We start from the raw sequence: 13,923 nt of genomic DNA, 5'->3' as shown, positions 1-13,923 counted from the left end.
TTAAACATAACGGCTATCCATTAAAAAAAGCGTAATTAGAAGGAGAAGCATGCCAAAAGACTTCAATTTTCAACAAATGAGGGGCAGTACAAATTTTTAAATGTACGGTTTGAACCATCTTCCAAACACATTTCAGAACACAAAATCAGGTGGCTAGAAAAAAAAAACTAGCTCAGTAAGGCGAAATATTTATACGCTCTGAAGAGAAACCAAGCAAACTAATAAATGAATCACATCTGCTTATATAGGGTAAATTTTAGCCAAACTCACAGGATATAAGTGATTATTCCCAAGGACCACATGTCCACTTCTGGGCCATAGGCACAGCCTCTCAGTATTTCCGGTGCTGCAGATTATAAAAACCTTGTCAATAAAACAAAAAATTAATGTAGAAAGAAATAACAGTGAAACAGAGCAGCGGCCAGCATGGATGGGCCCAATGCAGAGGCAGTGGTAAGAAAAAGCAAAATTCTAGAAACCTAGAATTCCTATGTGAGAGAAGAAGAAGAAGAAGAAGAAGAAGAAGAAGAAGAAGAAGAAGAAGAAGAAAATAAAAATAATAAAAATAAATAAATCAGCTTAAGCTCAGCAAAGGTAGACCAATTTCTTTACTGAAATATGTGCATTAATTGTGCATTCATATGTGCCAGGAGAATGTGTTTCAGGAAAGAGATATAGTGAAGCTATTCAGAATGAATATTATTAAACTATTATTCTTAGGTAATATTATCATATAAAGCCTCTCCAGAAGCACAGAAAAAAGCACAGCCCCCTCTCAAACAATTGTCTCCTGCACTTCAATTGATTGATGATACTGGCTTATATTGTGGGACCTTTTGTTACAACCCTTAATTTTTTTTAAAAAAATTGAAATCTGGACCATGAAATCTGACTCTGCAGCTGTGTACTGTATATACTTTAAAGGACATTCGAAGCACATCGTTTCCCTCAAAGAATTCTAGGTACTGTTGCTTGGTAAGGGTTGCTGAGAATTACTGGTATAACTCTTTGTAATTACAATGTCCTGTTCAATTGTCTAGTTCCATGTCTGGCAAAAGGGAAAGAGCGAAAAACATTTGGTTCCAGACTCCAGTGGAATGTCCCCCAAATAGGTTCAATTTATTTTAGTCAAGGGATAAGGCTCTTTTTAAAGAAAAGAAAAGAAACTAGCAACAACCCCTTTTTCTTTCTCCCTCGTTCAGGATGCACACTCTTGCTGGTAAGTAAGTGCCAGGAAGCTCAATAGGGCTTAGTTTTGAGTAGGGATGCATAGGAGTCCACTGTTAATTATCCATACTTTTAATTTCCTTTCAGATTTGAAAAGTGAGTTTGTATTCCTTGCATGTCTTAATCAGTGCATTATCTGAGATGTCAGACCTTAGCTCGTTATACATAATGTGCTCAAAAAGTGATAATCTATTATTTCCATTTTGTGGTTGACTTGCCTTGCTACCCTCAGGCAATGCATGACTATTCTCAGAAGTTAATTATTCATGGACAAGTAACACCACCATTTCTCACTGCATGTGGTTGTTTCAAATTTTCCTGTTTGGAATCCTGCTTTTGTCTAGACATTATTTTGCTGCGTTTCTAATTTCTGAATCCCCTGCCCTTTATTTACATCTATTATTAAAAGCCCCAGGCTGGTGGTGCGTCGAAACATACAGATTTATTTCTTCCTATCAAAACGCAACATAATCTAATCTTGACTCTTGCTAATGTTTTAAACATTTACAGGGCAATTTTAAGATTGGGAAGGGAGGGGGGAATGACTCTATGGTGGAAAAACCACCACTTCCTAAGCTGGCAGTGGCCAGAGCAGAAAGTAAGTCTGAATGGATTTTCTGGAGACATTCCCCCAACTTGGCTTTTTAAATTCCTCTTCTCACTGACACCGATGGCAAGGGAAATAACTAGCTACAGGGCTGGTGTACATCTTCCAGCTTTTCTGGGGTGTCAAAGGAACAAAGAGACTTTGGATCCTGTGGATTCAAAGCTCTTCTGATATTCTGCCAGAACATTCCATTTTGGGGCCACCACCTACAGAACACTGCCACTGCTAGAGCGATGGCAGAGGAGCTTTCCAGTGCCCTACCTGGAGGGCCTCCACCTAGGGCTCAGTACATTTTGCTGCCTGAGACAGAGCAGCAACGGCACCCCTTTAGTCAAGGTGCATACTACTTAAAAGCCAGTCAAGATATTTTGGCATCTTGAGGCAGAAAATGGGCAGAGGCGCTGAGTTCTGCTCGAAACAGGGTGTGTGTGTGTCTTGTCACGTGGCGGGGAGGCCCGGCAGGGCCCAGCCCCTCAAGATTGGGGGGGGGCTCAGCCCCATCTCCATATATTTTGTGGGGACTGAGCTGTCTTCAGCCTCATAAGAGTTAGCACATATACAGTGGTGCCCCACTAGACGAAAATAATTCGTTACGCGAATATTTTCGTCTAGCGGTTTTTTCGTCTAGCAAAGCGGCAATGTAAACCGCGGTTTTCGCTAGACAGAAAAAAAAGACGAAAAAAATTCGTCTTGCGAGGCAGCCCCATAGACTTTTTCGTCTTGCGGGGCAGCCTTCCGCTAGACGAATGCCTTCGTCTAGCGAGTTTTTCGTCTAGCGAGGCATTCGTCTAGCGGGGCACCACTGTACCACAGGCACCTCTTAATCTCCTTTGCAGAAAAAACCACAGCAATAAGAAATGATTTAACCAGTCATTTGCTGTCATTTCATGACACTCAGAACCAGCTGCCTGACATGGCTGCCTCACCCTGCCTGATAGTAAGGCCACAGCTTCCAGTGGCCTTCAGTTGGGACTTTAGGAATGCTCACCTAACATTACCTCAAACAGAAATACCATTAATTTTCCTAAAATGCCTTGTCCTTTGTACTTAACGCCACCTTCTATACTTTACTATTTTTGCATTTAACACCCTTAAATGTGTCTTTAACACTGTTCACTCCATGTTAGTAATATTCATTTTGTGATTTATATTGACAGAAGTCAGGATAAAGAAAATGCAGTAAAGAATAGTAATATTCTTGTGTATCAGTCATAATCTGTATCAGTCATAAATGATGCCCCAAATGGAAGGAAATATCCAAAACCCTTTACAGAGCCCCCTATCAACTGTGCCTTTTTAAAGTGAAGCTACAAGTTATTTCAGTGGGTCTAATCTGAATAAAACTTAGGTGACCACCACCCTAAGCATTTAAGGCAACTGAATTCAAATAAATAGATAGCTAACATACTGTAAGGAATAACGGAACGTACCACAGTATCCTGGAGTCCCACAGACTGTTTTCATGGTCACTTGATCTGCAACAATCTTGGAAAGTCCAAAATCAGCTGTTACATATAAACCAGAAAGGATTCATTATTTGTTATTATCATTATTTTATATTTCTTGCACGATACCATGGAATGAAATGAACATAATATTTTGTCATTTGGAAATGTTATACTAATCAAATAGCAATCAAACACTAATCAAACTACTCATCGTATAAGGTACAGGAGTGAAACTTTCTGGTGGATGAATACATCCAATCCTAAATTCATTGAATCCAAAGTTGTCAGTGTATGAGTGGGAAACACTTCTGCTCAAGTGAGAGGGGCTTTCTTGGTTTGTGTTGATTTGCTTCTCCTGGTACATATCACCAGAGCATATTCCATGGCATCCCACTCAGCAGAGAAGAACCAGCAGACACCTTTCTGGTGCCTCGGTGAAAAGGCTTACAAGGTTAAAGCTTTCTCTCTGTCCTCCAAGGAGATTCTCCCACCCAGGGCCGGGTTTGGGTTTGATGAGGCCCTAAGCTACTGAAGGTAATGGGGCCCTTTATATGTCCAGCTGTCCTTTGTCAACAACAAATTGTCACTGTTTTTTTGTATTGAATATATGCTGTATGGTAATTCATGGACCTAATAGGTATCTAAAGCCATTTCATTTGTTTTTTATCTTATATTTTGGAAATGTACATCCAGTCCCCCCCCCCTTTTATTTTTTTGGGGGCCCCCAAGAGAGTGGGGCCCTAAGCTATAGCTTGTTTAGCTTATACGTAAATCCGGCACTGCCTCCACCCCAAATCCTATGGCTTCATGGATGCTTTTCTAGGGACCACAGGATTATATCCTCAGTTGCTTAGATAATGAACATTATTATTTTAACTTATAACTGAAGGACTCATATGCCCATTGGGGTAATAAAAGGTACCTATTCATTTGTTGATTATTTCCAAAACAGAATGCACAGAGGTATAGGGAAAGGAGGACAAGAGAATCCTGAGAAAATAATGTAGTTCAAAATAATGTATTTTTATATGGACAATTGATTCTATAGGAATGGGGATCATTGAAATTCAAAGGGTTTTTTGGCGACTTAAGCTGATGGAATATGCGCAGCTTGCAGACCTAACATATAGAATAAGAGAAGAAGAACAACAACATACGTTTAGAGAAGATTGGAAAATATTTGTTGAATATATGGGGGGAAATTGTGTACATTTGAAAACGTTGGCAGCACTAAGATAAATTCAACAGTGTAAATAAGTTTTGATGGATGTAATGATGGAATACTGAATGGTTTAGTTTATGTAAAATATGCAGGGATTTATGATATGCAAAATGAACCATGAAAAGAGAAGAAGGGGAGTCATTGATATTTTAAGGATGTTTAAATGAGTATTCTAGACTGCAAAACAGAAAAATTAAGAAAAATTACATAAAAAAATAAAAATAAAGGAAACCACTTCCCATTAAAAAAAAAAGGGTGGGGGGGGGGGAGAAAAGAAATTCAAAGGGTTTTGTAGGGCATGCAGAGGTCTCTGAAGCACCGGGTGCCCTATTCAAAGCTGTGAATAATATGAATGAAATGAAAGCATGAGCATTCCCTGAATTGAAAACTGTCGGGCAGCTGCACTAGACTAGAACATCCTTTTCCCAGTCCTGGGTCCCCAGATGCTGTTGGAAAACAACTCCAATCATTCCTGACCACTGGCCCTTCTGGCTAGGGGTGACGGGAGCTTATCCTGTGAACTGCCCAGAGACCTGCGGGGTACAGGGCAGTATAGGAAAGGCAACACGCCTTTCCAAAGCTGGTACAGAAGAACAGTATTTACCTATTTTTAAAGATGCATCCGGAGCTGGCGTTGCATACAGTAGATTTTCTGGTTTCAAATCACGGTGAACAATTCCATTGGCATGTAGATACTTGGAAGGAATAAGTGGAAACGCACAATTTTAAACTTGCATTTGTGACGAGTATTTCTCCCCCACCCTCCATAACACTGTGCATTTAAGAGTACTACAATTCCAACAGCAAACAAACCAATTATCTGAAAAAGAAAATTCTATCTCAAGACATTTGAATGCAAATTGTAACCTCAAGAGGAAACGGAAAATAATCACTTTTTATACAGCAAAAATGTATCTGGTGGATTTTTTTTAAAAAAAATTCCTTTAGGAATTACAATGGTAGCCATAGTTTTCTGTGTCTGCACAAAATGCAGCTACATATATTTTAGTGTAATTATTTTACTACTACAAAGGTCAATTTATTACGTTAATCTTGCTTTCTAACCATTCCTCTGTCATCTGTTATGTATTTTGGAAAGTGACTTGTCAATTTGTCCATCCTTCTGTTGTCTGTGGTGTTTGTAAAAGAGCACATTCCCCAATATGAACTATCTCAGACCATTATGATCAGCGGGTGAAGCCTTGGTGGTGATTCATGACAACAACACCTTTTCAGTGACAGATATTGACTGTGGAATGCCTTTCTTTGTGATGTGTGTCTATCTTTCTCATTACTGATTTCTCAGGAAGACCTTCAAAACTTTCCTGTTTACTTAGGCATTTGATGGCTGAAAGACACTGTTTTCTTGGCAAAACTCAGATCGCCAGCTGAGAAAATGTTTTAACTGTTTTTAGAATGAGCTGTTTTTATGTTTTAAATTGTGGTATGTTTTTTTTAGTGCCTTAATTTATTTTACTTATTACTGATGTCCCACCTTGGGCTTCTTCAGGAGGACTGAAAAAATAATTAAAATCAATCTTTTTTCCCTTGAAAAAAATTAAATAATAAGTAAAGGATCTGATTACAGTGTTAACACTCCAAATCACTGTCTTTACTCCACTACTCTAAAAATATTTAAGCATGGCAGATTTGTCTAATCTAGTATTCCATGAATGGTACCCTTCCATGGTAGTTAACTGCATTATTATTATTATTTTAAAAACTAGTTTATTCTGTAATATGAACTTTTTAAAATGTGTGCATACCATACATATGAATGACTGGAATAAAGCAAAATCTTCAGCTGGAAAAGAAATTAATTTACCAGACTTACATTAAGTGCTAAATATATTACTTGGAATTAAGTTGCACACCCTTTCAACATGTTACACTGAAGTAATACAATGCAAGTTAAGAATTGCTTCCATTATGAAAAGGAGGTCAAAGAAACAGAAGCTACAGGTTTATTCTCTGTAATAGATGTAACCTGCTTTGGAAGGGGAGGGGGGAGTAGAATCTAAAATGACACATGAATAAAATGATGTGTTTTCTGCTAGTGAATGCTAGGTGATTTCTGACTGCTTCTGAATGCAAGGGAATAATTCACATCACACCAAGTGTTAGCAAATTTGACAGCCTTATTAAAGTCCTCTCTTTTTTTGGATGACTAATGCTACAAGGTTAGAATTTTAAGTAGTTGTGAGCCTAGAATACTAACTATAAGAAGATGTTGACTTTTTTGGATGTGGATTTCTGCTGGACCTATGAACATGTCACATGACATGTTGATCAAGATAATTTAATAAAACACCTATGTTTATTTATTCAATGCAAGCGTATACATGCATTAATGTTTCTCTCTGTTGAACCTCACAAAGCAGTTCACATTTAAAAGAAGAAGAGGAAGAAGAAGAGTTTGGATTTGATATCCCACTTTATCACTACCCGAAGGAGTCTCAAAGCGGCTAACATTCTCCTTTCCCTTCCTCCCCCACAACAAACACTCTGTGAGGTGAGTGGGGATGAGAGACTTCAAAGAAGTGTGACTAGCCCAAGGTCACCCAGCAGCTGCATGTGGAGGAGATGCGAACCCGGTTCCCCAGATTATGAGTCCACCGCTCTTAACCACTACACCACACTGGCTCTTAACCACTACACCACACTGGCTCTCACTGATGCTTAATAAGCATCACTAAAATCAATATAGGGGGGGGGGAGCATGGTATTCAACTGAGCTTTAATCAAAGTCTGGTATTTTTCCATGTATAAGACGCCCCCATGTATAAGACGCTTCCTATTTTGGGGGACTCTGAATTAAGAAAACACCCCTCAGCACCACCCATGTATAAGACGAGCCCCAATTTTAAACCTAATTTTTGGGTAAAAAAACAACCCTAGTCTTATACACAGAAAAATACGGTAAACCTATTGAAAATAACAGACCTAACTTAGGCTGTGTACACACCATACCTTTAAAGCACATTTGAAGCACATTGTTTCCCTCAAAAGAATCTGGGTACTGTAGCTCAAACCTCACAGAATCACAACTCCCAGCAACGCTTAACAAACTACAATGCCCATTATTCTTGTGGGGGAGACCAAAGGAATGAAGGGGGTTAGGCTAGATTCAGTTATGTCCACCTGAAAAGAAGTGGGAAGGATAAATATCTGCCTAAAAGAAGTAGGATGCCATTCTATTTCCACCCCATTTTTAACATAGCTTCTGTTAATACTGTTTCTTGCTTCTTCTGGCCTCTCGCTTGGTCTCTGCATTTGGATGTGAGGGCGATCTGACTGCGACATCTGTCACCCCATTGATTGCCAGGGTTGATTCAACTGATCTGGCTGGCTAGGCGGGTGTCCCCTCCCTTCCTCACCAGTTCATGTGCGCCCCTCCCGAAGCTGTGCGCTTGGTGGAAGAGGATGACCATCCCAGATAGGAGTGTGTCATTCTTCGGAAAAGTCTCTGCATTTACTTGAGCTAGCCCTGCCCCTAAATTCCACCCTGTCTTGCTTTTCCTGTTGTCTGATCTTTTCTCTCTTTTGCTTTCATTTTAACCTACAACATAACACTCTTCTTGACTCTCTCCCTTTCCCCTCCACTAAAACCCACTGCGCCCACCATTCATGTCTTTTATCTATAATCTCTATCTTCTGTCACTAAGATGCATCTGAGTTTCCATTGGGCAAATGAATTTTCTTCATGAAACGTGACTGATGTACCCAAAGGAAATTAATGCCTTGCTGAGCACTTCACCACACAAAGCTTTTACTTTTCGCTACTGCAAAGAGCTACTTTTATAAATCTGTAGAGAGTCCTCTCTGCTTTTGACAGTTGCATCTTCTCTGATTTCTTGATGCATCATGATGTTTGAACTGCAAATGCTTCTTAAGAATGAAAAGCATAATATTTCCATTTCTTGTAGTTTTTCCAGAGTTACTGTCAGGGCAGAATGTTTGGGACTTCATGGCCCTTTATTTCCCTTGTCACTAGCTTAATGTAATCAACTAGGCAAGCAAACTTCCCATTTTCCACTTACAAATCACTGCAATACTAATCTGGCAGGGTTGATGTAAATCTCAGTTCTGCCTCACTTCTACTTCTCTCATGTTAGCGAAAGATTTCTTAGAAGGTACAATTATTATCTTTATCAATTCACCAATGTCATTATGCAGCTTTCAAGCACTCCATTTTACAGTGCAGTGAGTGAATTAAATCAGAGGATCCAAAATAAGGATGAAGAAGGCAGACATTATAAAGTATGGCGAATTTGCTGCATTCTGACTTTGTTTCCAGGGCAGTCAGAATGGCTGTCTTCATTCTAATATAACATTGGTTATTTGATTTCATGATTTTGAATTACAGATATATTCCCCTAAGGTGGAAGGCAGATTTGAAATATACCGGTACATTAGGACAGCATTATTAACTCATTATAATCACAATTAGAGTGCAGGTCACCTAGAAGCAGAAGCTAGTCTTTGGGAAGTTAACAGGGCTGAGGTTAAAATTATATTTTAATTCTGAGGTGCCTATTTTCAGGAAGAATCTTGCAAGAATATTTGAAAAGCAGCAGATTGTGGACTTCTAATTGTGGAAAATGAGTCCGCTAATAAATTATATAAGGAGTACACCTTGTATCCATGGGGAATATGCCTCTGGATGAAAACACGACCGTTAAAAGTAGCCCTCGTTTTTCAAAACAGAACCTACTATGACTGCGTCATTTCAAAAACAGCAGCTAGAAATCTAATTACTCTGTACTATTAGACACACAACACACACACACTTGTCCTGCTGAGCTGCACAGCATGGCAGCTTGCTGAAAAGAAAGGATTGTATTCAAGTAAGTTGAACCACAGAGCCTAGGGCTTGCCGATCAGAAGGTCGGCGGTTCGAATCCCTGCGACGGGGTGAGCTCCCGTTGTTTGGTCCCTGCTCTTCCCCACCTAGCACATCAAAGTTCAAGTAGACAAATAGGTACCGCTCTGGCGGGAAGGTAAACAGCATTTCCATGCGCTGCTCTGGTTTGCCAGAAGTGGCTTAGTCATGCTAGCCACATGACTCTGTCTGCGGAAGCTGTCTGCGGACAAACGCCAGCTCCCACGGCCTATAGAGCGAGATGAGTGACCCCAGAGTCGTCTGCAACTGGACTAGCAGTCAGGGGTATCTTTACCTTTACCTTTAAGTTTTAATGAGAGTAGACCCATTGAGATTAGTAAACACAACAAAGTTAGGTCCATAATTTCAGTGGGTCTACTCTCAGTAAAACTTACTTGAATACCACCTTAAATGAAGGAAGAATATGCAGTATATTCTTATGGGTTTGTGGGCGCTAGATATTTGTAAATTCCTGGAAGCAGCAAGTGCTAGAATTTAATCAGGATTCAGTGTGTTAAAACTCTGGGTGTCAGACCTGTGTGTATTAAGCCAGACCCATGTGTATTAGGCTGTGTGCTGGACATTTCTAATCCTATAATTAAGCCAAGTGTTAAAAGCTAATTAAGCTAGGCTAAGCTTCTTGTGTTGAGGCGATAGCCTACAAATGATCAAGGGACTCTGTCTGAGACAAATGGATGGGCCTCTTCTCTCCCTCAACAAATAAAGCCAAAGCTTAGAGATGTTAGAAGGAGGTGTTATGTGACTGGGTGACACAAAGCAGCAAGCAGAGCACAATGTTGGATCTCTCTTTTGGCTACACCTATGGAGGAACAAGACGCTCTTGGAGTGCTAATGCTATGAACCCCTCCATCGTAGGTTCAGGCTGCATATATGTGTACCTAAGCCATATATCATAAAGACACCACCATCTCTGTTGTGCCTCATTTCCTAAAGGAAACAGGGAACCTGGGCAAGTGTGTCTGGAACTCCTGGAATTTCATATCACTGTGGTGACTGAGGTGGTGTGCAACGATATATTGAGAGAGGTGCATGCAACATGGATGAAATATAACACACATGCATCCCAATGGAATTTTACAATAAATGTCTAGTTGAAGTATTGGAATTCAGTTACATTTTTTAACAGATTGTTTAGAGCTGCCATACACCTGGATTTTCCCAGATATTACTGGGATTTCAAAGGCGGAATTGATGTTCCTGGCGAATTTCTAAAAGGCAGTGCTTCGTCCTGGATCTCAGGCAAGTTAAGCAAGAAATTGTGGTTTGTTTGGCATTTTTGTAAAAGAAAACACTCTGGGGTTTGTAAAAAAAAAAAAATTCTGAACAACTTGGGGGTTTTCCTTAAAAAAGCTCAAAAGTTTTGGTGGTTTTCTTAAAAAAAAAAAGCTCAACAGGACATGAGTGCAAGCTCCTGGTTTTTACTTTTTGAAATATGGCAACCCTAACATTGTTTATTTAACATATTTGATGAGCTACTGTAGGTCTTGTCCTATGAAACTACAAGAGGTAAAACCCAACCTTGAATCAATGGTAGGAATAAAGAGCTGGATTCAGGGAACATCAAAATAAGCAAGTAACCAGCAAGGGAGCCAAAACACCATCAGGGTATGGCTTTTAATATAAGCTGCGTATTTATATTTTGGAATTTGTGTTCTAGACCACAGCAACTTTCTCCTAGTGGGTTTTTACATCTGCTGTATCTCTGCTCTGCTGTTGAATCAGAATGTTACAGCTACAGTCAGCTGTCCTCTTCACCCCTGTTTACAAATTTCACCTCTATATATTCCAACGCTTGTGATACAAGTCACCTTCTTATGGCAAAATATCCAGGCTTGGACATGTAAAATTAGTGTTAGTGCTGTCTTACATGGACTGCTGCACATTTGCAATCCTCATTTGTCATTCATTTCATGCACAGAAGCAAGTGAGAGGATGAGCTTCGCTGGGAATTTAAAATGATCGTAGGCAAATAGTCCTGAAACCTAATCTGACAGGACTGGGTTGTCCAAACAGCTTTCAGTCTGCTTCTTCCTCTGCAAGAGTCAAGAATCCTTTAAGATCAGTGTCCCACTTGTAAACAATGAAAGCTTCGTACATTTTGGTCCGTATGTTAGCAATAGCTGTGAGAAGAGGTGAAGGTAGTTTGACAGACCCTCCGTTGCCCTGGATGTATTTTCTACTCTAAAAACAAAGTTTCCTTATTTCAGATCAGATTATTTCCTTCTCTAGCCTGGGATGGGGAATCCTTTCGGCTCCACAAACAAGATTCTTATCAGGACCAGCCTTGTGAGCGTTTGGCAGGTGGACTGGGAGCAGGCCTGGGACGGCAGGCACAAAAACCATGCCTTTCCACTCTGATTTGGAGTGGCTAGGAACCTGCCCACCAGTCTGTGGACTCCCTTTTAGACTTTCAGGTCCATGGTATCTCCCAGTATAGCTCCTTTCCAAGGGTGTAAGGGATGGAGGGGAGGGACAATATAGCTCCCTCTCAATGGTGCAAGGGAGCCTAGGTACACCTCTACACATGCACAAAAATACATTGATGCATTTTCCTCTACCCTGTTGCATTTGTATTTTTGCAGATTAATATACAAAGCTGGGGAGCAAAGGAACTTGTTATATAAAGCAATAAGGCACCAGTATTTTTCTAAAATTGCCAGTGGTTTCTTGCTCTTTATGAGAATGGCAGGCTTTAATTTAGCTTGTACACAATGTCTCCAAATTACCAAAAGTACTAGTACAAAAGAAAATGGCCAAAAGAAAGGAAAGAGTAATTTAAAATATATAACCATTAATAAAACATTGTATCTGAGTTGAATAACTCATAAATATAAAGCAGCTTTTTTTTTTTTGGAATACCAAGTCAAGTGCAGTGAACTCAAAGGGTTTCAGAACTGCAGTCTTTGCCTTCACAGATGAAAGGCTTCCTGAGGATATGACAGTATCTGCAGTGTTACAAAGGATGTTCATTTAAAATCGATTTGATGCAGGCTCATATCTAAAGGCAGACCACAACAGAGCTGGCACAATGCTGTCTGCAGCAGGATGTAGAGTCAACAGAACTTGAGCTTTAACCTTGCATGTCTATACTTAGAGCATGAAGTCCTAGCTTATTCGAGAACGCTGGCAAAATCAGCATTACTGAATTTTCAGGTGCACAGAGGCACCCTTTTTGGTATATTTGTATGTTGGCAAGGTTAGTTTTCATTACTATGTAGGTGTGCTTCATTTTCTAGTGGACCTGCAGAAAATACCCATAATTTCCTCAAAACAGAAATGGTTCTAACGCTGTTAACAATTCCACATGTTTTGTGTTTTTTAGTGTCTATCAGCTGTTGTCAAATTCAGCCAGGAAATTCTCAGTTGGGCAGAGCAGCAATGAAATTACTACTAACTGTTCCCGCTGACTAGAGCTCAAGTAATCCCTTGTGCTCCATGTGCTGAAACATCAAGGATGACAACTAAACTGCAGGTAGAGAAATAAAGCCCCTTCTGCCCCTTTAGGAAGGGGGGGTTGCAGTTAGCACGAGCCCCACATGTGGGCAGGGGATGATTCCATCCCCTGCCCCTGTTGGCTGAACCCTGGGCGCGGTGCCCGGCTAGTTGACCAATTGGTACAGCTGTCGGGCATGGCTGGCTGCATTTAAGCCAGCGCGCGGGCAGGGCTCAGCCTCTCGCTTCTGGACCCCATCCTGCTCATGTTCCCACCCTCCCACCCTTTAGGTAGGCAGCCTCATGACCTTGCTATGGACCATGGTTGGTCGCCGTTAAGGGGCCTGGTAGGAATTTTCCCATTAGGCAAATTGGCACCAGCCTGGTGGTTTTCGCCTACCTCGTAGCAACTCGTCACAACTTGGTTTTGGCGGTTAGGCATTGGATTAGCTCAGGAAGGTTGAAGGTGGGGGGGGGGAGGTTCGGCCATCACCTTCCCCCAAGGCTCTGAAGGGTACTTCAGTAAATGAGTCCGGGGGGCGTGTCCCTGTCCAAAGCCGTGGGAGGTGAGGGCCAAAGGCACGCCCCAGATCGGTAATCACAGGGTGAGTCCCTAGCTGATGTGCAGCAGCAGGGCTCTCTCCCATCGGTGGTTAACCCTTCCCGGACTGCCAGCACAACGTGCTGGAGTCGGATATAGTCGGTAGTTCCAATGCCTAAGCCAATACCGCTCAACATCCGTAACCAATAAAGTTGTGGCCTTTTCATGCCCATTTAACCTTAATCATTGCATCCTGTGTCTTTATTTCACTTTGGGGGGGGGGGAGATCGGAATATAGACATGCAATTGGGCAAAAAGAACTAAGCACATCTAGATTCCGCTTTTGAGCATACTGAGCAGTCATGGTGGTGTGATCAATGAAATGATTATGGTTCTTCACTGTTGCATCAATGAAATGTTGGTCATTTGAGGCTTTTCTGGGTAATTCTGAGTCTTAGGATATCTGGGGACAATGGAAATAGTACATAGCCATCATGGTCAATGGCTACCGTACCAATGCTGGCTGTGTACTGCCTCTGAATA

General features: G+C 40.8%; 1 protein-coding gene across 2 annotated transcripts in view; it reads right to left on the bottom strand.

Moving 5' to 3' along the window:
• The window catches only part of CAMK4 (calcium/calmodulin dependent protein kinase IV), a 77,876-nt gene that overhangs the window by 5,415 nt on the left and 58,538 nt on the right, over positions 1–13,923 (bottom strand). For both annotated transcript variants that reach the window (XM_033163991.1, XM_033163990.1), the window contains 3 exons: positions 5,109–5,199; positions 3,265–3,339; positions 271–346 (listed from right to left, as the gene is read on the bottom strand). In XM_033163991.1, coding sequence (XP_033019882.1) covers positions 271–346; positions 3,265–3,339; positions 5,109–5,199 — 242 coding nt within the window. The remainder of the gene's footprint in view (positions 1–270; positions 347–3,264; positions 3,340–5,108; positions 5,200–13,923) is intronic.

This window comes from Lacerta agilis, chromosome 11 (assembly GCF_009819535.1).
Source record: "Lacerta agilis isolate rLacAgi1 chromosome 11, rLacAgi1.pri, whole genome shotgun sequence".
NCBI lineage: Eukaryota > Metazoa > Chordata > Lepidosauria > Squamata > Lacertidae > Lacerta > Lacerta agilis.
This window is presented reverse-complemented; position numbering and strand designations above follow the sequence as displayed.